This window comes from Eschrichtius robustus, chromosome 1 (genome assembly GCF_028021215.1).
Source record: "Eschrichtius robustus isolate mEscRob2 chromosome 1, mEscRob2.pri, whole genome shotgun sequence".
In the NCBI taxonomy this organism is placed as follows: domain Eukaryota; kingdom Metazoa; phylum Chordata; class Mammalia; order Artiodactyla; family Eschrichtiidae; genus Eschrichtius; species Eschrichtius robustus.
In genome coordinates this window covers 181,876,516-181,902,309 of record NC_090824.1, presented here as the reverse complement: position 1 = coordinate 181,902,309, position 25,794 = coordinate 181,876,516, and the positions used below count along the sequence as shown (strand labels likewise).

The following is a 25,794-nucleotide window of genomic DNA, read 5'->3' as shown; positions in this document are numbered from 1 at the left end:
AATAGACATTTGGAGAGAGAATGGCAGCTGGGCTAGTCTATGGATTAGACAATAAAGAGAGAATATGGGAAAAAGAGAGTCTGCTGGGATCCATTTCAGTACTGTCCTAGCCAGCCTTCAAATATTTCTAGTACCGCAGATGAGGATGTTATTTGGAGAGATGGATGCACCCACCACTGATGCCACTGATACTTCTTTTCTTTGATGCTCCTTTTTTTTTTTTTTAATTCCATGCCCATTAAACAATTAGCCACAGAAAGGGTGCTTTCCTGGAGAGAATATGCTGGATGTCTTCCATGTCTGCCTTAATGACCACAAGGAGGAGCTTTGCTGGTCATGCCAGTACGTGTATTTCTGATTCGTGTCAGTGGTATTTTTCACTGTAAATACATGAGCCTTCTGGTGTCTGCCTCAGGAGGGTGTGTTTTGGCTAGTTCAAGTCTCTTAGGGCCTGATAGTCCTTGGGGACAAAGAGCAACAACAATAAAGCCACGCCCGTCTCTCCCAGCACAGCTCCACTTTTCCTGATGTTTGTATGTTCTCTCAACTTCTTCATTGGTAGTGTTCAAACATCTTGGGATAGGACGGAAACCAGTGTGTATCTGATTGTGCCAAATCACTTGTCAGTATGTCTTGATTCTTACTCAGCATTTTCTCTTTTTTAAAAAAGGTAACTTCATGGGAGGCAGGGTTGGCTTTCAGGGAGAAAAGCCTGAATGTGATGGAAAGACACAAAATCAGAGTTGGTTGAGATGGTTGTTGCCCGTGCTAGTAGTGGCACACTAGGTGGCTCCGGTTACACCACTCCCTTTGAATACTTTCCTGCTCTCCTGAGCACCTCTAACCTCACTTTGGGAAACATTGCCCGAAGGTACTCTTAAAGCAGAAATGATGGGAAATGTTGGGATCTGAGCCAAGATCCACCTTCCAGGCTTTTAACAAGCTATGCTGTTGCACTGCCCAGTGGTTAAGAGTGCTCTGTATTAGCTGTGTAATTTTAACTCTTCACCCCAAGTTAGAGGTTAGATCTCAGATTGAATAAGCATTATAATAAATCCTAAATTCGTGTGAATCATTTACGCATGAAGGCTGACAAAAGTAGGTTAAGTGTCATGTAATGGTAAAATGAAAGGAAAGGATTATCACTTTTTTTCCTTAGGACATTTTAATGCCTGGGACGTCATAAATGTCCTTACTAGTTTAATGAATATATAATGCTATGGTGAAAATAGAACTCAGGACCGCCTTCTTTGGCCACTGCCTTTGGCAAAGTCAACCTTTATTGTCATTTTAATATGTCTAAAGCGGGGTGTGTTCACTAAAGAAAATTCAGAAAATATGAATTTTAAAAGAATAAAGCAAAAAACTCCCACGATCCTATTTATTCCAAAATAACTATTTTTAATAGCCTGGTTTATATGCTTCTAAACCCTGTTTTCTGTGGATTTTATTTGTGTGGGTGTACACATTTTTAGTGGGATCACATAATGCACCCAGTGCTGTAGGTGCTTTTTTCTTTTGATATATTGTAAACATACCTGTATTACCAGTTTTTCATACTTTTCTGAATTTCAAGTTCCCCGGCTGTATAAAAACAAGTAGTTGTGAGAGTCAAATAGTGTGAAAGCACATTGTAAGGCTTTATTACCTTAGTTTTCTTTTTCTACTGCTAAATCCATCCTTTGTCAAGATATTTTCTTCAAGTATTCTGTAAGAGCCCTGTGCACATCAGATTAGTAAATTAGTAATTTTTGAAATGCTTGTGTCCCTGAATTCTTCAGGTTAGGTGCTGTATCTGTGGATCCCCATTCCTGTGCACAATAATTGTTGGAACTATTTGTCGGCACTACCTCTGAATCCTTTAGAAGTTGTCTCTTGTTGTTCTTGATCTCTCATTAATATCAAAATGTGCTGCTGAGCTTGCTTGTTTGTTGACATTACTTTTCAAGAAGTACCATTTCCAAGTATATTCAGGAACAGTGGCTTGAAATAGGCAGTGTTTGTGTAACTGTAAATTTCTTCCTTAACATTGAAATCCTTTCTTTTTCACTGTCTGGGCAGATGCTTTTGGGATCTTGATTATTCTTTGTTTTAAACCAATTTAAGACTTTAAAAGAGTGTAAACCACACTAATCCTTACTATTCTCTGCCCATTCTTTGCTAAATGGAAGGGAATTTCAGATCTGGAAAGATAGATGTGAATGTGGAGCAGTCTTTGGGGGAAGGGATAGATTATAGATGTTTTTTATTTTCTGCTTTTTTATATTTATATTTTCTGTAATGACGAATATTGCTTTTGTAATAAGGAAAGGAAACTTTTTGTTATTTTTTCTAAAGTCTGCAGTCTAAATGGACAACTAAAAGATAAAGGTTACTTTTATTATAAATTATGGGAGTTTTAATTTATCTAGTGTTATAAACAAGTTTTTCACAAATATTCTTACAAGTTTCTTAATACTTTTATTTTATAGATGTCCTATTTTAATCTTGTGAAGAGTTTAACATCTGCCTTTCCAAATATGTATAGTATATTACGGTAAGTTTATAATCTGTATTGCAACTAAAATTATTAGCCATACTGCCAGTAAATTTCTATTCTAAATTGTGGTGGGCTAGTCCAACAAATTGGATATGCTGTTTAACTAAGTGCCACAGTATCTGCTCTATGTGATCTCTGCCTTTTGAAAAAATGGGAATACAGTTGTCCCTTGGTATGGTGGAGGGGGATTGGTTCTAGCCACCCCCCCCACCTCAGATACCAAAATTGGGGATGCTCAAGTCCTATAATATTTGCATACAACCTACACACATCATCCCATATACTTTATTTTTATTTTTTTTTTAAAGGAACACTTATTGATTGATTGATTGATTGATTGCTGGCTGCGTTGGGTCTTTGTTGCTGCGCGTGGGCTTTCTCTAGTTGCAGCGAACGGGGGGCTACTCTTCGTTGTGGTGCGTGTGCTTCTCATTGCGGTGGCATCTCTTGTTGCGGAGCACGGGCTCTAGGCATGCGGGCTTCAGTAGTTGTGGCACGTGGGCTCAGTAGTTGTGGCTCACGGGCTCTAGAGTGCAGGCTCAGTAGTTGTGGCGCATGGGCTTAGTTGCTCCACAGCATGTGAGATCTTCCCGGACCAGGGATCAAACCTGTGTCCCCTGCATTGGCAGGCGGATTCTTAACCACTGCACCACCAGGGAAGTCCCCATCCCATATACTTTAAATTTATTTATTTATTTATTTTTATTTATTTTTGGCTGCGTTGGGTCTTTGTTGCTGCGTGCTGGCTTTCTCTAGTTGAGGGGAGAGGGGGCTACTCTTCGTTGCAGTGCATGGGCTTCTCATTGTGGTGGCTTCTCTTGTTGTGGAGCACAAGCTCTAGGCACAAGGGCTTCAGTAGTTGTGGCACATGGGCTCAGTAGTTGTGGCTCACGGGCTCTAGAGCACAGGCTCACGGGCTTAGTTGCTCTGCGGCATGTGAGATCTCCCCGGACCAGGGCTCAAACCTGTGTCCCCTGCATTGGCAGGCGGATTGTTAACCACTGCGCCACCAGGGAAGCCCCTCATCCCATATACTTTAAATCATCTCTAGGTGACTTATAATACCTAATACAACGTAAATGCTGTGCAAATTGTTGTAAATACAATGTAAATGCTATGTAAATAGTTGCCAAGCACGGCAAATTCAAATTTTGCTTTTTGAAACTTTCTGGAATTTTATGAGTTTATATATTTATATATATAAAAATATATATAAATATATATTTTTATATATATAAATTTTTTTTTTTCAGTTCGAGTTTGGTTGAATCCGCGGATGCAGAACCCATAGGTATGGAGGCCCAACTGTATAAAATTTAAACTCAGAACACGATGAACATGGTTTATATTTCTTTGATTTTGTGGGTTCCCAGGGTCCTGGTTATAAAAATTGATGTATTGTTGAGCAAGATCAGAATTCTGTTATGTTTTTCTAAATTATAATGACCTTTTTGTATTCATGCTTAATTTCCAGCAAGTATCTGGGCTTAAATTTTCCATCATCATACTCTGCTATATGTATATGTGTATACATAGGTCTGTATAATTCTTACTTAAAAGTGAAGTTATCTCAGTAAAGTAACGCTCAGTCTTCCACTCTGTGCATTTCTGCCTCTCCAGGTTCCATCACATGACGCCAGCAGTGTGCTGCTGTAGTAAAACACGGAGTGGTGAGAAATACACTGATCCTTTTAACCTTGGCTGGAGAGACTTGAAAGGTCTGTACGAGGACATCAGGAAGGTAAGATATTTTTGACGATACTGTAAAGTAATGCTGATTTCTTAGAATTATGAGCAAACGGTGCAGGTTTTCATGTGTGCTGTGCTGTTGCAGACTTGATTCCCAAATGTCAGGTTTCAAATGTTTCTTGAGCAACAAGTGTGGGGCATCATGGAGGATGCAGTGCAAGTTACTATCCAGAGGGGGGTGATGGCAGAATGGGGAAACTGAAAAAAAAAGGTACAGGCAGCACATACACGTCCAAAGAGTCATCTGACCTTTCCTTGCCAAATCCATCACATGCTCCAGGCCTGGTGAGGCTGTGAAGCCTCCGGTGACTCCTGCTACTGTCTTCCTGTCCAGTTCTGAATATCAGTGCCAGCCTGACCCAAATAGGGCTTTCTTCGCTAAGCATTCTTTTCCCAAAATTTTCAGTGGCCCCCAGCCTCACGTGGATTCTCAGATGCTGCCCAGAAATGTGCATGTGCCGCTGGTCAGCTTCCTTCCCGTTTCAGGGTTCTGCACTTTCCCCCTGCAGCCCCCACCCGACTCTCCTGTTTTCACCACTTCCTGTCCAGTGGACCAAGCAGAGGCCGTGAAGGAGGAACTCCCTGAATGCCTGCTCTGGGCCGTTTGCAGCCCACACTGCTGCGTGCCGGCCTCCTCCCCTCCCACCTCAGTGAAGTCAGGGTTCCCTCCTTTCCAGCTTCATCCCTGTACCTCTGGTTAAGTCCCATCCCCTTTGCCTCCTCTGGGCCCTAGGAACTCCTCCTGCAGTTCCCTGTTCTCCTGTCTTTATCTGCAGACTCGCCCTCTTCATTCTCTTTCAGATCCATTTTGGATTCTCCAGCTTCTTCCTGGTTGTCTTTTAAAGGACCATCCCTTGACCCTGTGTCCTCCTACCCCTTCTCTTCCAGTATTCTTGGCCTCTCTCTCTCTTTTGCCCCTTCACCACTGCTCCGCCATCACACTGTGCCTTCCTTTCCAGCCTCTCCTCTGAAACTGCCTTTGCTTCCTTCCACCAAATCCAGTGGGCACTGCTGGTTTGTATCTTCCCGGACTCTTTGAACATTGGACACTGTTCACCACAACCCCCTCTGTGAAACCCATCTCTTGGCTTCTGCACTCTGCTCGTTCTCCTGACTCTTAGGCCATCCTTCAGTCAGCTTCCTGGGTTCCTCTCTGTCCCCTCCAACCCACCCCTATTAATTTTGCCGTTCCCTGGGGTTCTGTCTGCTCCTCTTCTCTCTCTGTCTTCAGTTTACCCATTCCCATGCTTATGACTCCCACATAGTATCTCCAGTCCAGATGGAATTTTCTCTCCTAAACTTTGCTCACTGGGCAGCACCCTGGAATGTCCATGACTGTCTCACACTTGGCAGATCTGAAGCGCTACATTTTCCTACAGATTGTTTTTTCTCTTGTTTTTCGTATTGATTGGAGGTTGCCACCCAGGAACCCGGGGAGGATCCTCGACGCAGCCCTCCTCTTCCCCTCCACACCCTCCTCGTCTCGTCTGTCTCTTGCCTTCAGTCCCCAGCCTTGCTTTCCTCCTCCCGCCCTCAGCCTGAGCCAGAGATGCCCCCGTTGTGCTCCCAGAGCAGCTGCACTTACCTCCACGACAGCAGTCCCCCCGCAATATTGTTTTCCTTCCCCCATCTAGACTTTGAGCTGCCTGAAGGCAAGGGGCTGTCCTGTTTATCTTTGAAACCTCTGCGTTTATTATCGTCCTTGGCACTGAGTCAGTAACTGAGGGAGTGAGTGACTGGCCTGCTGGACTGAGTTCACTTGAGCCCTGCTGAACGTCCTTTGGGTCCATTTGTAGCTCCCATTGCTCCCAGGGCATAAGCTCTGATTCTCTCCAGCAAGTCCCTGAGGGACAGATACAGTAAACACACATGCCCATCACCAGGAAGGCTCTCCCTCCTCTTCAGAAATCAAAATCCTACTTATCCTTTAATCCCCAATCAAAGCTTATCTTCTCCATGAAATGTTCAGTTTTTCTCGTCCACACTGATCTCTCCATTCTTTGAACTTTAATGCATTTGACGTACAAGATTGTTCAAGTTACCACCATATTATTCACTGAATAGTTCACATTTTTAAAAATTTTGCTTTCCCAACTCAGTTGGAAGCTCCTTGCCATCAGGTAAACCATGTCTTACACTTTCCCTATGAACCTTTGGCTTGTGTGGCTAAGTAACGGCTGAGCCAGACTCTGACCCCTGCTCTTTTCTCTGGCCACGTCTCGTCTTCCAGCCCCTGATACCCACTGACCTCCTGCTTCATTGGCTCCTGCACTCCCCATCTTTCTCCTCTCCCCTCCATCTTCCAAGCTGCAACAAGCCCTGTTTCTTTCTCTCTCCAGCTGTCACTGGCCATCTGGTGCTTTCCTCCCCCACCTGCTATCTCTTGGAGTCATGGGGCGGCAGCAGTGCCCACCCCAGCACTGAGGCCCCTGGGGGCGAGCCAGGCATTGCTTGTGGCCCAGCCACACACAGCCAGCTGTGTGGCCATACAACGTTGGAACCTTTTCCTACTGAGTGTTGAATTTCTCAGTTGAAATGAATACACTAAAATCAAATCAAAGTTTTGTGAAAGAAATACCACTGACTGTGCAGTTATGATGCTGTATTGACACAGAGAAACTTTGTTTCAGGAACTATTCATATCTACAACAGAACTTAAGGAAATGTGTGAATACTACTTTGATGGAAGAGGAAAAGCCTTTCGACCAATTATTGTGGTGCTAATGGCCCGAGCCTGTAATATTCATCATAATAACTCCCGGTGAGTTATTTACTTTCTCCCCTTTATTGGTTTTATATTTGGCAAACCTTCCTTCCCAAGGTTACTGTTTAGTCTCCTGTTTAAGAAGTAGCATGTATCTGAGAATTCACTTTGTGGTAATTAGTTTCTAGCTTTGTGTTCCCAAGGTCACCCTGGAGTCTAGTCTGGGCATCTTCCTTTTCCATGCTTTTTAGTATCGTGGAAGAACAACTTCAGCTGCAAATAAACATTTTGGAAAGAATTTTCAAAGCCACATTGAGTTTTCTCATTCAGAAGTAAAGAATACCAGGATGTATGCATACTTGTAATCATTGTACACACGGCCGTTAGTCCAAAGGTTGATGGTTATAAAGTCATGAGTGAGGCCTGGATTCTGGGCACCACACCCGCTGCAGGGCCTGACTTCCTGTGGCCTTTGGAAACGTGCCAAAGAAAAATCTTCTTAAAAGAAGGCATTTTGACTATCGGTCTTCAACTTTTATGTTTCAAATATGTGTAAATTTTTCCAATATTAAAACAACTGCAATGTTTTAATATTAAAGGAAAACGACAAAGGACCCATTGCCATTATTTTTTAGACTCTTTGCCATGTTACTGGAGTGTCTTCATAGTTTTTTTTTTTACATCATGTAATCTATTGATGTAACCTCCAGTAGACCGTAATGTACTCATACATTTCCCTAGTGTTGAACATTTGCATTACATTCCCTTTTCTCTGTAGATAAGACTTTAAGGAATGCCTAAGGTTTGCCAGCACTAAATTTAAGGATGCTGTCAGAACGAGTGTCAGATGTTGCTTCTTAGCGCATGCTTGCCTCTGCCCGGAGCCGTTTGCGCCCCGCTGCTGTGCCCCTCCAGCTCCAGGATATGATTCTATGCTCATGGGTGCCGCCCACTTACCCTGAGACTTTCCAGGTGCTCACAGTATAGTTTGAACAAGCAGTGAAATCTCTGGCAGTGACCGTTTTCCCATCATCAGGACCACTTTCACTTCACCTGGAAGGCAGGGCAGCAGAAATGCTCCCTCTGAACCAAACTTGAAATACTTCTCACATGGTCTAGAACTGGGTTTCTCAGCCTTGATTCTGCTGACATTCGGGGCCAGATAATTCTTTGCCGCGGAGACTGTTATGTGTCTTGTAGGGTGTTTGGCAGCCCCTCCCTTAGTTGAATACGACCAAGAAATGTCTCCAGACATTGCTAGACGTCCCCGGAGGAGCAGAATCGTCCCTGGTTGAGAACCACTGGTCTAGAGATAGGGTGTGTTTATATTTTTAATTTCTCAGATTAAAACACGATACAGTTCATCACCCTCACAGAAAACATGGGAAGGAAAATATTCTGCATTGCTCACCTTAAATCCTGTCAGCTGTTATCCCCAGAGTCAAAGTCTTCAATTTACCTCACTGAAACTGTATAAACTGTTGGTTGCAGAAAAAAATGGGAGACTATAACCCAGAAAAGGCATTGCTAGTTTAAAAAGGAAGTTCAATTCTGCCTTCTCCAGGGATGTTCTAGCTACAGCTTCGTTCTCCCCGTAGCTGACGGGAGCAGGGCTTGCTGAAGGCACAGTATGGAGGCATCGGGATGTGAGTCGTGACTGTGGCATGCATTTGGGTGGTACAGTAGCCTAACGATATTATTCTCCAAGCCCCAGCTTCTTGAGAATACTTACTTCCTAAGGACCCTTTTGGATCAGGCTCTTAATAGGCCAAATATCTAGCTGTTAACTTCCATGCCACTTAAAGCAAGAGGGGGTGGGGAACGGGGGGAGAGCCTGGGCCATTTGTGATTTTGCTTGCTGAAAGAGGTTTAGAACAATGTGGGGCAAAGGTAAAAGATTCTGGGCAGGACCACGCAGGCCTCTGTTTCTAGCTGATGCCAACAGCAGCCATTCCACTACTTCACCTGCCTGCTTGTTGGTGTTGGCAGAATTGCGAGAGGCCTGCTTCATCATTTGACAGTGACAGTTTAATGGCTCCTCTAAGGCTTATTAGACGTCATCGTCTTGCTTCTGAGATGTGTATTAAATAGGTTAACAGTAATCCTGGAGGGGATTTTAGAAAACAGAATAGAACAGATACCTTAAGAAATGGGTTTTGGGGGGAACTACCTTCTACTGAGTTTCTCTTTTTCCTGTATTAAGCTTGTCCGTCGTCCATTATGTGTTCCCTGCTAGATCACTTCGCTGGGAATTCTTAACCTGAGGTCCGTGAAAGCTGGGGGGGGGGGGGGGGCATCTGTGAGCCCCTTAGAATTGTGCGCAGAAATTTTCGTATGTTTGCACGCAAAGATATACATGGCTTATAGCATATTCTTAAAGGGTAATATGGCCCAAAAAACCTTAAGACTTCATCTTTATTTTTCTTCTGTGTATCCTGATAACCACAGTACCTGGTCAGGTAAGGTAGGACGCATACAACAGATAATCAGACTTGGAAGGTCCAGAAAACAGAGTTGTGGTGGATTCTGAGCCACGCTGCCCAGATCCCCCTTCCCTGAAGGACCCTTTGCCCCAGCTGCTGGGCCAGTGTTGCCGGTGGAGAGCCTTCAGTTCGCAGCCTCTTCAAGGGTTGCCCCGGCTGCAGAGAATCCTCTCACCTGAGCCAGTCCACATCCAGGGGCTGACAGATGAAGGGCCATTCTAGCTCCAGAGCACACGATGGAGTGGCCCCGGCTGTGGATGGGCCTGCACTGCAGAAACTTCTCCCTCTACCCCATCCTCTTGTCTCCTCCCCCTCCCTCAGGTGTTGATCCCAAGGGCACTTCTGAGTAGACATTCTGTACTTTAAACGTGAGAGTCTGCTTTCCCGAGAACCCAGCCCGCAACAGAGTTCAGCAAAACCCAACTACCTGTGGGTCAGAACTTAACCTTATCAAAGAATCCAAGTCAGAACTGAGCTTTATAAAGAATAGATTTCTATGAAATTGCTCTACTTATTGACCACAACACAATTAGTGTCTCTTCTCAAACAAGCCAAACCTGTCCTACTCAGAGACCTCATTGAAGGCACCTGTTCTTATCATCAGTCTTGACACCATCAGTTTCTTGTGGAAATCTTCTGGCACTGGAAAGTGGATATCACCGCCAGTGATTGGGATAACAGGCCTACTCAAGTTATACTGGGCACAGATCTGTTGATCTTGACTGTACAAATAGTCGAGTGGCATTGAATCCCACTAGTCCAGTTTACAAAGCCAGACATTTGATTAGATAGAAGAGATTATAAGATGCAGTTTTCACATTAGTAAATAGGTCAAGCTTCCAAATGCGATAAAAATCTTAAATTCAGAAGAAGTAACTTTTGTGATTGTCATAAAGACAAAGGAAACTACAAAAACTTACTCTAGGGAAACTGTAACAAAACAGTCATCACGGCACCAGCTCACAGAATGATTCCTAGAGTCAGGCCACTAACGATTCTAGAACCATTCCTGGTTTCTGTGTGTTCTGAATCATTGAGCCAGCTACTGCTGCGGCTGTTTATGGGTTAGGAAGGTTGGTGCCACGAGAAATATTTTTGTCTTTAACCTAGGAGATGGCACTTTTGATGTGTCCATACTCATTATTAAAATGGATCTTGATGTAAAGTCTGTAATAAGGGATACCTACTGAGGTAGAGGAGGCTTTGATAACCAGGTAGTTGTCCATTTCATGGGCGAGGTCAGGCCCAAGCCTAAGGGGAACATCATTGAGAGCAAGGCGGCTATGGGGCTTTGAACATGGTGTGTGCTCACTCTTCGGCTCCCACCACGAGGGGGAGGCTGATTCTATCACTGAAGGAGTCAACGTCTACAGGTTCATCAGCTGTGCTCAATTTGAAAAACCCAAATGTTGCATAATTTTGTTGCACGCTGGATCCTGTGGAGAAAGCCAGCCTGGATAAGCTGCAGGTCTGAGATACCATCATGGAGTCACTCTCCACATGTCCAGGGCTTCCAAAACGCAGTGTTTCTTCAGTGGCAAGAAAATAACCAGTAGCATGAATCCTGCATCATTTACGATGCAACTTTGCCGGCATCTATTTTTATCTGGATATAAATCTGAAAGATTCAGGAGCTGCGGCTCTTGAATGTCAGTTATTTTTCTTGATATTAAAACTGCTGATGGATTCGTGACTGTTAGGATCAAGCTTAAAACCGCTCTTCCCTCCAAAGAAAGGCAGTCTTCACTGTAGTCTGGTGCGCTTGTTTGGGTTTTCAAAGGTGAATGGCCAGTGACCAAGGAAAATGACGTGCTAAGCAAGTTGGAGCTCACAGGTATCCCTCCTGCACTCTGCTGTCCCTTAGAAGGAAGGCACCTTTGATGTTCATGCCTCAGTGTGCCGGTAAGGAATACAGGGAAAGGGAACAAGACTGCAGTGGCTGGGGGCAGAGGATGAGAAGCGAGAGTGAGAGGTGGGCAGGGACACCTTCTGTCCCCCGCGTTCAACCTGGACGCCACTGCGGAAGGGGAGACACTTCAAGGTCGTGTCAGTAATGTGGAGAAACAAGATTTTAGACAGATGAAGTAAAATCAAGTAATTTTAAGAATCAGATCACTGAAAAGGAAACATTTGCGCATCAGCAGAAGAGGATGGTGAAAGTAAGAAATCGTGTTAGGCTGAAAAATGGCCCCACAAAAGTATGCACGTCCTAATCCTTGGGACCTGTAAGCGTTACATTATATGGCAAGAAAAGGGCCTTTGCAGATGTGCTTAAGTTAAGGATCTTGAAATGGGGGTGTCATCCTGGATTATCTGATGGGCCCGAAATGCAATCACTTGTATCCCTAAAGAGGGAGGCAGAGGGAGATTGCCGTAACAGAAGAGAAGGCCATGTGTAAGATGGAGGGGAGAGACTTGAAGGTGGCTCCTTCAAGCTTGTGGCCACATGCTAAGGCCCTCCAGCAGCCAGCAGAACTGGAAGGAGTGAGGAAAGGATTCTCTCCTTGAGGCTCTGCAGGAAGCCTGGCCTTGCCGATACCTCGATTTCAGTTCAGAGAAACTGCTTTTGGACTTGTGGTCTCCAGAACTGTGAGAGAATTTCTACTGATTTAAACCACCAAGTTTGCGGTGATTTGTCACAGGGCCACAGGAAACTGGGACAAACCCCATCAATTCACATCCTATCGCATGAGTGCGGAGAGTGTGCCTGCTGGGGCTTTTCTCTCCCTCTGGAGGTACCACTTCTGGACGCACCAGATCTGGCAGCGCAGACCCAGGGGGGAGCTGAACACTTTCCACAGTGTCAGTAGTTGAGGGACCCAAACTTGTAGCAAGTCAGCTCAGTGGCAGATAAAGATAGGATCTGAAGTGACATGGATATATTGTTCAGCATACTGAAAACTTGAATATGTGTACTTTTATCAGGTAACAACTAGGAAATGCAGTTCACATCCTGAAGAATTTGAGAGACAGACAGAGAGGGACTTTGTCTGCATTTTAACTAGAGAGTTTCTTCAGTACCAAACTGATGAAGTATTCATTCGTGCCTTTAAAACTTGAGATGATGCGAAGTGTCAGAGAAGAGGAGGTCACCCTCCCGTGACTGTGCCTTTCAGAACAGGGGAGACTTCCTGCCCTCGAGCTGCAGAGAGACTTGGGGAGTCGTTGGCATAAGACCTTTAAACTGGGCCTCCAAGTTTCAGGTCATGCCTGTGGTTTAGAGGCGGGGCTGCAGGGGGGCAGCAGAGGCTGAGCTTGTGTCAAATCCCTTCTCAGGAGAAGCTTCCATTTGGGGCTTGCAGTCAGGCAAATGCCCCCACTTACAGAGCAGCATGTCCCCAACTTTGTGCGTCAGAATCACCAGGACTGCTGCTTCAGAATGACAGTTCCTGAGCCCCATCATGAGGGATCCCAATTCCTAAGTCTAAGGAATTTTCAGTCTTTATTTTCAAGAGTATTGATTTTGACACGGTGGGCAAGAGATGATATTTAAGAAACACTAATCTTGTCAGAGTTCTCACAAGCAAAGTGAAACCTTCTGTTTAGAATTGGCAGAAGAAAATAAACAGAAGAGCATTGGGAAATAGAAACAGAGCCTTCTGTAACCCACCTGAGAACTCTGGTCTTTATACAACCTCTGTAGCTTTGGGAATAGAAGCTTCTCTGTCTCTGTTAAAGTGAAACCACATTTACTATTTAAATTCTGCTTCCCTCAGTTGTTGCAAATCAAGGTAACCCATTGACAAGGTTTGATTTTCTTTTTGGAGACGGTTTTCCCACACTGGGGGTTTACTTGTCATTTCTTTAAGACTTGGCATTATATATCAGTATGAATAGGAGGAAAAAGCATTTTATTTAAATCACGTGTAAGCTTGGTGAAGGGTTTGTGGGGGGTCATTATATTATTCCATCTATTTCCGTCTGTGCTTGAAATTCTTCATTATAAAAATGTTGTTTGAAATCTAATGAAGAGGGAAAAACCTGACTGTTGTGAGGGGCTGGCTGAGTCATCGCACGCTCTTGCAGGTGTGAAGGATGGAGGACAGAGCCACCTTTCGAGACTCGGGGCCTCATTTTCTCCTGCTGTCTCGCCTGACTGGTTTTTCTTAGCACCTCTCCCAGAAGTTGGGAAAGTGTGGCAGCTCTTTCACAGCAGGAAGTAGACATGGTGCCCAGTTTTTTGAAGGCATGACTCAGTTCGGTACTTCGAAGATTTCATCTTCAAGACAGTGTGAGTTGTTTCTGTGATCTGTAAATTTGGGTTCCAGACCATTATGCTGTACTGTGGATACGTAGTGACAGTATTTTCCAGATACAAGCTGGCACATGTTAAAGGCTAATTGTGCAGGAAAAAGTACATCAGATAAAATGATAAAGCATCTAAAATGTGATGTTTATCCTATGTAGGTGCTGTGTCACGATGCCAAATAACTTTCTAAGCAAGAATCCTGATTTCATCAATTTAGCCATACAAAATGGCGTTTTTACATATATGTAGTCTATGAAATTTCAAAATATTTTAAGAAATCTTTGTTTTAATATCTTCAAATTACAAAAAACTCCAGTGTCTCAGTGAGTACTGCCATTTTACTGCAGCTTCCCAGCAGGACCCCTGCCTGCTGACATAGTTTGTGATAACGGAAGTGGTGCCCGACCTATAAATACATGAGAAAGGCTTAGAAGTCTTACCAGTTGTTTAAGGTAAGATCTACTATTAATGAGTAGCAAGTGTATATTTCATCAGACTGACATTCATTGAGAAAATGTTCTAAAGAAATAGTCCTTTATTTATGTAAAAAACAACTGTAAAAGTCTACATCTTTTCTTGTGCATTGAGATAGGATCCAGTAAATTTACCTGAAAAATATTTAAGGTCCAAGCTTCCTTCTATAGGGTCTGAGTTTCTCACTGAAGGATTCAGAACAAGTTCTTGGAAGCCATCCAAAGCTCCATTTTCTCATTAACTAAAGTAGTTTTACAGGATGATTTGTCCCTCCCCTCTGTTTCTTTACTTCTCCCTCCTCAGAAGAATGTGTTGTGATCCAGAAGTGTTTAGAACTGTTATAATTCTGACATTAATAAATAATGAGCAGCACTTTACAGTTGATTTCTGGGCTAAAAGCAGTTGGAAGATTCTGAGGTTTAGTTCTAAAAATCTTAGGTAAGAGTTGCTGGCAAAGCACCATATTTTAAAATTACATATAAAGCAAGACGGGAAGATAGTCTTCAGGCTGATTTAGTGTTTGTAGTTAAATTCCAGCATCTTTAATGTTAGTTATACTTCATTTTTCATGGCTTTCTGCTAGATCTGAGGAATTAGAATGAGCACTGGCTTTTGCAGATGTTCAGATTAGGTTTTTAAAGAAAAAAAGTCACATTTCAGTATCCCTCTCAGTTTTCTCCCCTCTAAGAGAGAACATGGTGATATTTGAAAAGTAAGCTATAGGAATAAATAAAACATTTGATTAGCGTGTGTTTGAGCCAGGCTTCTGTTTTAGATTCAGAAAATTCAGTTGTTTATTTCTCCAGTTGGATTTTCTTAAAATTCAGTTTTTTAAAAATTCCCATAGATGATGATGGTGAGAATAATGATGATTAAAAAGAAATTGGGGTTCCCTTTTAACTGTAAAAGTCACATCCAGGGGCTTCCCTGGTGGTGCAGTGGTTGAGAATCTGCCTGCCATTGCAGGGGACACGGGTTCGAGCCCTGGTCTGGGAAGATCCCACATGCCATGGAGCAACTAGGCCTGTGAGCCACAACTACTGAGCCTGTGCGTCTGGAGCCTGTGCTCTGCAACAAGAGAGGCTGCGACAGTGAGAGGCCCGTGCACCGCGATGAAGAGTGGCCCCCGCTTGCCGCAACTAGAGAAAGCCCTCGCACAGAAACGAAGACCCAACACAGCCATAAATAAATAAATAAATAAATAAATAAACAAACAAACAAACAAACAAACAAACCCAAAAAGTTAAAAAAAAAAAAAAAAGAAAAGGAAACAATGTTTAAAAAAAAAAAAAAAGTCACATCCAGGTATCATCTTGGGAATGTTTCTCCTGTATTTTGTGTTAAATCTGGGAAATGAAAGTTTAAATTTCTAATGCACAGGTTAAATTTGAATTGGAATTCATATTCCAATATGAATTATCAATTCATATTGGTAACCAATATCAGTAGCCAATTGGAATTATGAATTCCAGCTCTCTTGGTTATCAAGGTCTTCTTACTAAATATTTAAGACATTATTAAAAGCTTTGAACGCAGTGACCACTGGTTCTTTAATACACTTCTTTAGAATGCTCTTCACCCATCTTCCCCACCCACCCCTGAAATTTAATTGTAACCTAACTGTAAACTTGACCAACTGACCAAGACCACTGTTATAGGACATAAAGATGATTCTTCAGCCAGATACCCAGACATCTCAGGTGTTTATCCTTTTTTTGTTGTTAATTATACAAATTCTACTTCTTAGTGTGGTGTCCCGAAAACATAATCTTGGTGCAGGGTATCTTGTGCATTTTTAAAATGTTCTCCAAATGATAGAATTGGCTGTGTAGGGAAGCCAAAGTTTTTATATAGTTTCTCTTAGAGAAATAAAATTCTTTATCCTAGATCCGATGTCCAGTTTTCACAAGATGATTGCTGAGAAGGTTATAGGCGGCGTCTCTGTTAAAAAGCATTGCTTTCTGTTAACTAGAAATGTGCAAGCAAGCCAGCGTGCCATAGCCTTAATTGCAGAAATGATCCACACCGCCAGCCTGGTCCATGATGATGTCATTGATGATGCAAGTTCCCGAAGAGGAAAACACACAGTTAATAAGATCTGGGGTGAAAAGAAGGTACGGCTTTTTGGTTTTTTAAATCTTTCTTATTAAATCCCATACTCTTTGGATTGCATTTATTTTTCAGATTTGTCTCATTAAAAAGTGAAATATGCTTCATCAAATGTGGTCTTCCAGCTTTCAAAATAGTTTTCATGTCTGGTCTATATACAGATGTTTGATCATGGATAACAGCACAGAAAAATAAACTTAGTGTTTCTGCTTCTTCACAGTTTTATATAGAATTTGGTTAAGGAAGGAGATTTTTGTAGTTATCCAAAAAGCATATTTCATGAGGAATCTACACCTTTTACTTTGGGGCTTACATTACTCAGATTCACTTTAATTGCTTAACCGTTTACTAACTGCCACATGCAAGAGTTTCAAGGCAAGTAAATAAATAAAACTAAAATATATATATATATATGTATAAATACACAGACATATACACACACATATATTCATACACATCTGTATCAATCTCAGAGGTATACTGTTCTCCCGTGAAACTTTTACCTTTTTAAACAGAAGCTTTATAATTGAGTAGTTCATGTATATTTTAAAGCATATTTCCACATTATTTTATTAGCATTTCTTGAAGGGGGTGTGTAGAATGTGGCATCTTGTTTAAGGATGTTTAAATCATGGGTTGAGGAAGGGGGTGAAATTCAGCAAATAAAAGGGAAGACCCACGGGCCTTCTGGGAGCAGGCATCTCCCGCCACACATGCCCCTCCCTTGGCCATCCTGCCCATTTGAAGCACAAACAAAACATTAATGTGAATGAGGTTTCCCTCTCCATACCTTCCCCTCCCTCACATGTCTGCAATACCTGGTTCCCACCTGTTTTCTAATCGTATTCAAAGAAGAAATATACCTTAATTATTATCTTTACATGCTGGTTTTGCTTTAGCGCACATGATTTTGTTAAATCCTTTTATTTCCGATTTTAGATGAAAAGGTTTTATGTCCTATTGATAGAATTCCATACATCAGAATGTTGGTAAAAAAGGGTGGAGTTTCATTTTGGAGAGGCCCTGGGTAACTCTATGACATGTCCTACAGTCTGCTGTGTCTGTTTTCAGGGCCTGTCCTTAAAGCTTTATACTTGAGCCCTTGGGCAAAGGAGGAGGATTAAGTGAACAAGTTAAGATTTTCTCCTGACTGGTCCCCTCTTGTGACTGCCTCTGCTGTTGGGGTCCTCCGTCCTTTTTTTAAATTATTAATTAATTAATTTATTTATTTATTTATTTATTTATGGCTGCGTTGGGTCTTTGTTGCTGCACGCAGGCTTTCTCTAGTTGCGGTGAGCAGGGGCTACTCTTCGTTGCGGTGCGCGGGCTTCTCATCGTGGTGGCTTCTCTTGTTGCGGAGCACGGGCTCTAGGCGCGCAGGCTTCAGTAGTTGTGGCTTGCAGGCTCTAGAGCACAGGCTCAGTAGTTGTGGCACATGGGCTTTGTTGCTCCACAGCACGTGGGATCTTCCCGGGCCAGGGCTCTAACCCGTGTCCCCTGCATTGGCAGGCGGATTCTTAACCACTGCGCCACCAGAAAAGTCCCGGGGGCCTCCTTTGGAAGACCGTGTTTCCACTGTCACCTGCCTCTTTCAGCTGCAAGGCTGGTCTGCCCTGCATGGGGCCACCTGCTAGTCTCCCCTTTTTTGCCCGTTAAACAAAACTGCTGTGTTACCAATAAAAATCCATTCGTACAGCACCTCCTCCATGAACCCTCATTCCCCTGTCTGGGTCCCTATCCCTTCTTTCCCTTAACCCCTCACCCCAGCCATCCCCAGTCTGGCAGCTTCAGTTCCAAAGGTTGGAAACTTCTGGCCTCTGGGATCCCCAGGACCAGGAGAGGAAAGAGGCAAAAGCCTAGAGATCCTGAGCCCTCAGCTGCTAATGATGTAGGGTGGATGATGGATGTGTGTGTACCTATAAATCATAATGTGTACAATGACCTTATTTTTTAAATTTTATTTATTTGTGGCTGCATTGGGTCTTCGTTGCTGCGCGTGGGCTTTCTCTAGTTGCAGCGAGCAGGGGCTACTTTTCGTTGCAATGGGCAGGCTTCTCATTGCGGTGGCTTCTCTTGTTGTGGAGCACGGGCTCTAGATGTGCGGGCTTCAGTAGTTGGGGCGCGTGGGCTCAGTAGTTGTGGCTCATGGGCTCTAGAGCACAGGCTCAGTAGTTGTGACGCACGGACTCAGTAGTTGTGACGCACGGGCTTAGTTGCTCCGCGGCATGTGGGATCTTCCTGGAACAGGGATTGAACCTGTGTCCCCTGCATTAACAGGCAGATTCTTAACCACTGCACCACCAGGAAAGTCCTACAATGACTTTATAAGTGTATATTTACATTTACATCAAGATACCTTATACAGTATACATTATATAAAATGATGATTAGTTGGTAAACATACTGAACATCACTAATTTTAGATACTAGAGAACTAACAGACAGTAAAAACTTGGGACTTCCCTGGCGGTCCAGCAGTTAAGACTCTGTGCTTCCACTGCAGGGGGCACGGGTTCAGTCCCTAGTTGGGAAACTAAGATCCCACATGCCACATGATGCAGCCAGAAACAAAAACAACAACAACAAATAAAAAAACTTAAAATTTGGTTATGTTGCAAATTCTGTGGATTAAACTTCCACAAACTCTATCATTTATAACTACTCTATAACACCTATCCATATCTTTACGTATGCAAATTAGTGTATTTGAGTACAGCATATAATTCGGTCATGAATAACTTATAATTAGTTGCAAATACAATGCAGACATTTATTCACAATCTAAAGAAGATTGGGAAAATATTGATTGGTGTTCAGTGAGAAAAATATTTTGTCCTGGAATGAGGGGCAGTGTAATAGCGTTCTAAGAGCATTGAACTTGGAGCCAAGATTCCTTGGTTTAGTTTTCATTGAGAAAAGCATGGGTTGGGCTGTGCACTGGTGCGTACTAAGTACTAGCTGGATAATTCCCGCTACATGCCCTTAGGAGTTTGGTAAATAGGAAAAATGTGGGAAGACAGCAGTATCCAAGGGGTGCTGTGCTCACAGAAGATCAGAGTGAGGGGTCTGAGTGAACTTCCTGCAGGTGCCGCCTGAGCTAATTCTGCACATGAGTCTGCCAGGTGATGAAGGGGAGGGACTTTTTTGAGCAGAAGAAACAGTAAGTGCAAAGGCACAGCCGCATGGTTTGGTGGGAGAGCGAATGGTCCAGCATAACTAAATGAAGGCAGTGACAGTTTGCTGGGGCTAGGGATGAAGCCAGAGGGTCAGGTACTTCCGTCTCCAGGCATTCATTTCTTCAGCTCTGAACTGGAGAGGCAGACTGGGTCATCTCTGAGAGCCCATCCAGTTCAAACAGCATCCCAAATCTGTAGCTGATTATAACATAATCCTGCTGAGGAAGAGGAAGGGGGAAAACTTATATCCAGGATGACCCTTACCTCGCATTCTGTTTCTCTTCTGAGAAGTTAACTTCATTGTTGGCTCCGATGCTCAGATACTTTTCTCTGAAAGGTTTTCTTCTCTTCTTTTCTAGGCTGTCCTTGCTGGTGATTTAATTCTTTCTGCAGCATCGATAGCTCTGGCACGAATTGGAAATACAGCTGTTGTATCTATTTTAACCCAAGTGATTGAAGATTTGGTGCGTGGTAGGTTAATTTTGACTTTTCTTCTTTTTTATTCAATGTTATTTTTTTGCCAAGCAAAAAAAAAACCCCTCACGTGACCACTTTCCTTTTTTATAGGTGAATTTCTTCAGCTCGGGTCAAAAGAAAATGAAAATGAAAGATTTGCACACTACCTTGAAAAGACGTTCAAGAAGACTGCAAGTCTGATAGCCAACAGTTGTAAAGCAGTATGTACGTTCTGTCTCTTTTCAAGTTAAAACAAACAAACAAACCTCCTAGCTCTTTCTTGGGAGCTAATTCTCCTAAAAAAATTTCACTGGAGAACCTTAAAATAGTAACCGAAGTCCCAAGAGGTCATTGAGAAAAGAATTGCATCCCCAGACAGTGAAGAACTTCTGCTGAGGTTTCCATTTTTGCTGTCTTCTTTTGCTATGCAGACATCAACTTTTCATCTTTCCTCCCAAGAATTGAATCAAAATAAGCTTTATAATATATTCCCCAATCTAATTTCCAAATGGTATAACATTTTTTTAAAAATTAATTTATTTATTATTTTTGGCTGTGTTGGGTCTTTGTTGCTGCATGTGGGCTTTCTCTAGTTGCGGTGAGCAGGGGCTACTCTTTGTTGTGGTGCACGGGCTTCTCACTGTGGTGGCTTCTTTTGTTGTGGAGCACGGGCTCTAAGCGTGCAGGCTTCAGTAGTTGTGGCATGCGGGCTCGGTAGTTGTGGCTTGTAGGCTCTAGAGCGCAGGCTCAGTAGTTGTGGCGCATGGGCTTAGCTGGTCTGCAGCATGTGGGATCTTCCTGGACCAGGGATCAAACCTGTGTCCCCTGCGTTGGCAGGCAGATTCTTAACCACTTTGCCACCAGAGAAGTCCCTAAATGGTATAACATTTTGAACAACTTATCGTAAATAGTTTCTCTCGTGATTATCACACGCAACGTTTCTTACGTTTTACGTATAAAAAGTAATGAAGTGCTGTGTTCTTAAGTATAATACTGACCTGGGAGAAAATATATAACTATCAGATTGTACTAGTGTTCTATATACTTTTTTTATGAGTAGTAGATCCTCCCAATTATATGATATATAAACAAGCCATTTTCCTTCCGAGTATAAATTGAGTGTGAACCATAACTTTTTTTACCCCTTGCTTTCTCTTTGGCCTTCCCTCTACTCTTCGCATAGTTTTTCTTTTTAAAAATCAGTTAGTATTATCCTTAATCTGTAGACTAAACTGTGGTATTCACTGCTAGCCCATGAATGAGAGACAATTCTCTCCATAGAATTGTTCATCTGACTGTCTCTCAGCCTAGCAGGTATAAATGAGATGAAAACTGGGCAAGTAAGAGTCCCTTGTAATTAAAGCAACAAGAAAGGAAGACTTCTAAGGGCCAAATGTCAATTGCTGTCGTGATACATAATTAGCATAATTACATAATTATGTAATAATTATACCATAATTACAGTTAAAGAGAGCTTTTTCTCAGGCCTCTCAGGTGAAAAAGTCCTTTGCCAATAGTGCCTCTATTTGGAAAAGTGTCAAGAAATGTGTAATTGTGAGCCAGAAAAGAATGAGGGCAACATTTCTTCCTAAAAAGACCTAAGTGAAACCCTAAGGAATGTGAATTATGTAGAACATGCTGGCCACAATCTCAGCCATTTTTGTCTTTTTATTGAAAGAGCATTTTCTTTTTTTTTTTTTTTTTATTATTTCCAAGAAATTGCGAGTGTAGTTTTCTAAAAAAAGAGAGACAGACAACAATATGATAGACACTAGAATGCTAAGTAAAAGAATAACTGATTTAAAATGGGGGCCATAAAGCTGTGACCTTAATTCTTCGTTGGATTTTGATGCCAAAATCTCCATGAAGATGGAGACCCATCCTCATAAGGCACATTACTGTGTTAGAGGAAGCTCAGTAACAACTTCACAGGCCTGAGGCTGCAGTTAGAAGCACTAGCAGTTAGTGGGGCTGTTGGAACTGGAAAACCTGAGGGTCATTGTCCACACAGGCCCAGGGCAGCAGCGCGACACTGGAGCCAGAATATGAACTAGTGCACTCAGTGATCGAATCCTACAAGGGCCCGCAGAAGTGGAGCCACGTCATCAAGGAAAGACTTAATTCACTGTCCTCTGCTTAGGAAGCCAAAGACAGGATAGCACGTGTATTCGCTTATAAAGAGGACCTCATCCTTCATAGATTAGCAAGTTAAAAGTGGACTTGCATATTAATATGGCCGGAACCTCGTTAAAAATGAAATGTTTTATACTGTCCACTAGGAGGCATGCTGGCATCACCCCAGAACTACCCACTTTTCATGCGATTTATTCCTAAGCTCCAGAGCTGTTGGAATAATAACGCAGAATCTTAGTGTGAGCTCTCTGAATAAAAGTTTCTATATTTAAGTGCCTATGGGTAGAGATGTTCCAGAGGTGTTATATATTCAGAATTGCTATTTTTGTGCAATCTTGGTACTTAAAACGCAAAGACGTGAGCTCTGAAAGAACGCATGCAAAGCAAATTAGAGATGTCAAAAGGAAGGAGTAAGGAGAATTTAAACATCAGAATCATTACAGAAGAACTAATGGAATGCCAAGATGTTATGGGAATTTGAAGGAAACTTAATAGCTTATAATTCATTGTCCTAAGAGCTATTTAATGGAAAATGGTATTAAGTTTAAGAGAGGGCTGTTTAGGATTGCTTTGGGACACTGATTGATGTTAAAAATAGAAGTAATCTTAAAAGATGATTGGCTCCTTGTTTCTACACATAGTCATGCAAAATATGTTGTGTAGCCTACCAGTGAACACTATGCCTCGTTCCCCAGAAAATCTGATGGGAATGAGACCAGAGGGGTCTGGTGGCCCATCTGGTGTTACTCAGTCAGACAGTAGCTGAGCTGGGATTTGAACCCAGAACGGGGTATGATAATCCTGCAGATTCATGTATTTTTCTCATTTCTTTCTGAATTTCTGTTCTCTCGAGTGCTGCATGTGGCCTGGAATCAATTCACTGTCTTCCTGTTACCCCATTTTCAAAGCTACAGAGGGCCACCACAGAATTTTGGTTTGTGGGTCATATCTGCTGAACACCTATTTTTTGGTTATGATATTCTTATCTAATCTACAAATAGACCTTATTCAAATTTTAACAGTTGTTGTAATATTGTTATATCAGTAACAAATGGGAAAATTTTTTTCTGGCCCAGGATCTCATGTGGCATTTAGTTGTCAAGAATCTTTTTTTTTTAAAAATTGAAGTATAGTTCATTTGTAGTATAGTTGTGTTAGTTTCAGGTGTACAGCAAAGTGATTCAGTAATATCTGTATCAGATTATTTCCACCATAGGTTATTATAAGATATTGAATGTAATTCCCTGTGCTATACAGTAAATCCTGTTGCTCATCTGTTTTACTTATAGTAGTTTGTATCTGTTAATCCCATACTCCTAATTTATCCCTGCACCCTATGGTAAACATAAGTTTGTTTTCTGTATCTGTGAGTCTGTTTCTGTTTTGTACATAGATTGATTTGTATTGATTTTTAGGTTTCACATATAAGCGATATCATATAATATTTGTCTTTCTCTGACTTACTTCACTTAGTATAATATTCTCTAGGTCCATCCATGTTGCTGCAAATGGCAATATTTCATTCTTTTTTGTGGCTGAGTAATATTCCATTGTGTATATATACACCACATTTTCTTAAACTGATCGTCTCTTGATGGGCACTTGGGTTGCTTCCATGTCTTGGCTATTGTAATAGTGCTGCTATGAACATTGGGGTACATGTATCTTTTTGAAATAGAGTTTTCATCTTTTCTGGATATACGCCCAGGAGTGGGATTGCTGGATCATATGGTAGCTCTATTTTTAGTTTTTTAAGGAACCTCCGCACTGTTTCCATAGTGGCCTCACCAATTTACATTCCCACCAACAGTTCCCTTTTCTCCTCACCCTCTCCAGCATTTATTTGTAGACTTTTTGTTGATAGCCATTCTGACCAGTGTGAGGTGATACCTCATTGTGGTTTTGATTTGCATTTCTCTGATAATTAGTGATGTTGATCATCTTTTCATGTGCCTGTTGGTGATCTCTGTGTCTTCTTTGGAGAAACGTCTGTTTAGGTCTTCTGCTCATTTTTTGATTGGGTTGTTTGTTTTTTTGATACTGAGTTGTATGAGCTCTTTGTATATTTTGGATATTAACCCCTTAATGGTCACATCATTTGCAAATATTTTCTTCCAGTCCATAGGTTGTCTTTTCTTTTTGTTGATGATTTCCCTTACAGTGCTGTGCAAAAACTTTTAAGTTGGATTAAGTCTCATTTGTTTACTTTTGCTTTTATTTCTTTTGCCTTGGGAGACTCATCTAAGAAAATATTGCTGTGATTTATGTCTAAGAATTTTTTGCCTATGTTCTAGGAGTTTTATGGTGTCATGTCTTATATTTAGGTCTTTAAACTATTTTGAGTTTATTTTTGTATATGGTGTGAGGGAGTGTTCTAATTTCATTGATATACATGTAGCTGTCCAACTTTCTCATCACCATTTGTTGAAGAGACTATCTTTTCTCCATTGTATATTCTTGCTTCCTTTGTTGTAGATCAACTGACCATAGGTGTGTGCGTTTATTTCTGGGTTCTCTGTCCTGTTCCATTGATCTATCTGTTTTTGTGCCAATACCATGTTGTTTTGCTACTGTAGCTTTGTAGTAGTATTGTCTGAAGTCTGGAAGAGTTATGCCTCCAGCTTTGTTCTTTTTCCTCAGGATTGCTTTGGCAGTTCTGGGTCTTTTGTGGTTCCATGTAAATCTTAGGATTAGTTGTTCCAGTTCTGTGAAAAATGTCATGGGTATTTTGATAGGGATTGTATTATATTTGTAGATTGCTTTGGGTAGTATGGCCATTTTAACAATATTAATTTTTTCAATTCGAGACTGGGATATGTTTCCATTTCTTTGAATCATCTTCAGTTTCCTTTATCAATGTTTTATAGTTTTCAACGTATTGATTTTTCACCTCCTTGGTTAAGTTGATTCCTAAGTTGGTTTGGGGGTTTTTTTTTTTCTTTCTTTCTTTCTTTCTTTCTATTTATTTATTTATTTATTTATTTAATTTATTTGTTTATTTATTTATTTATTTATGACTGTGTTGAGTCTTCGTTTCTTTGCGAGGGCTTTCTCCACCTGCGGCAAGTGGGGACCACTCTTCATTGCGGTGCACGGGCCCCTCACCATCGCGGCCTCTCTTGTTGCGGAGCACAGGCTCCAGACGCGCAGGCTCAGCAATTGTGGCTCACGGGCCCAGTTGCTCCGTGGCATGTGGGATCTTCCCAGACCAGGGCTCGAACCCGTGTCCCCTGCATTGGCAGGCAGATTCTCAACCACTGCGCCACCAGGGAAGCCCTTTTTTTTCTTTTTGATGTGATTTTAAATGAGTTTTTCTTTTGTTTTGTTCTGTTTTGTTTTTTTTTTTACTTTTTCTGATATTTCATTGTTAGTGTAAAGAAATGCAACAGATTTCTTTTATTAATCTTGTATCCTGCTACCATGCTGAATTCATTTATTAGTTCTAATAGTTTTTATGTAGAGTCTTTAGCATTCTCTATATAGAGTATCATGTCATCTGCAAATAGAGACAGTTTTACCTCTTCTCTTCCAATTTGGATACCTTTTTTTTTTTTTTTTCTTGCCTGATTGCTGTGGCTAGGACTTCCAATACTATGTTGAAAAGAAGTGGTGAGAGTGGGCATCCTTGTCAAGTTCCTGAATTTAGTGGGAAGGCTTGCAGCTTTTCACCATTGAGCATTATGGTGGCTGTGGGTTTGATGTAAATGGCTTTCATTATGTTT

At 41.9% G+C, this 25,794-nt stretch overlaps 1 protein-coding gene across 6 annotated transcripts in view; it reads left to right on the top strand.

Moving 5' to 3' along the window:
* PDSS1 (decaprenyl diphosphate synthase subunit 1) overlaps nt 1-25,794 on the top strand; it is a 46,521-nt gene that overhangs the window by 1,248 nt on the left and 19,479 nt on the right. For 4 of the 6 annotated variants that reach the window (XR_011075963.1, XM_068560559.1, XM_068560550.1 and 1 more), the window contains exons 2-7: nt 2,472-2,536; nt 4,160-4,280; nt 6,919-7,049; nt 16,171-16,312; nt 19,843-19,954; nt 20,051-20,160. Coding sequence is in view for 4 of the 6 variants with exons in the window: in XM_068560559.1 (XP_068416660.1) it covers nt 2,472-2,536; nt 4,160-4,280; nt 6,919-7,049; nt 16,171-16,312; nt 19,843-19,954; nt 20,051-20,160 (681 nt within the window). In the remaining 2 variants the exon portion in view is untranslated. Of the gene's footprint in view, nt 1-305; nt 343-2,471; nt 2,537-4,159; nt 4,281-6,918; nt 7,050-16,170; nt 16,313-19,842; nt 19,955-20,050; nt 20,165-25,794 lie in introns of those variants that run through there. The other 2 variants (XM_068560568.1, XR_011075964.1) reach the window with 2 other exon arrangements.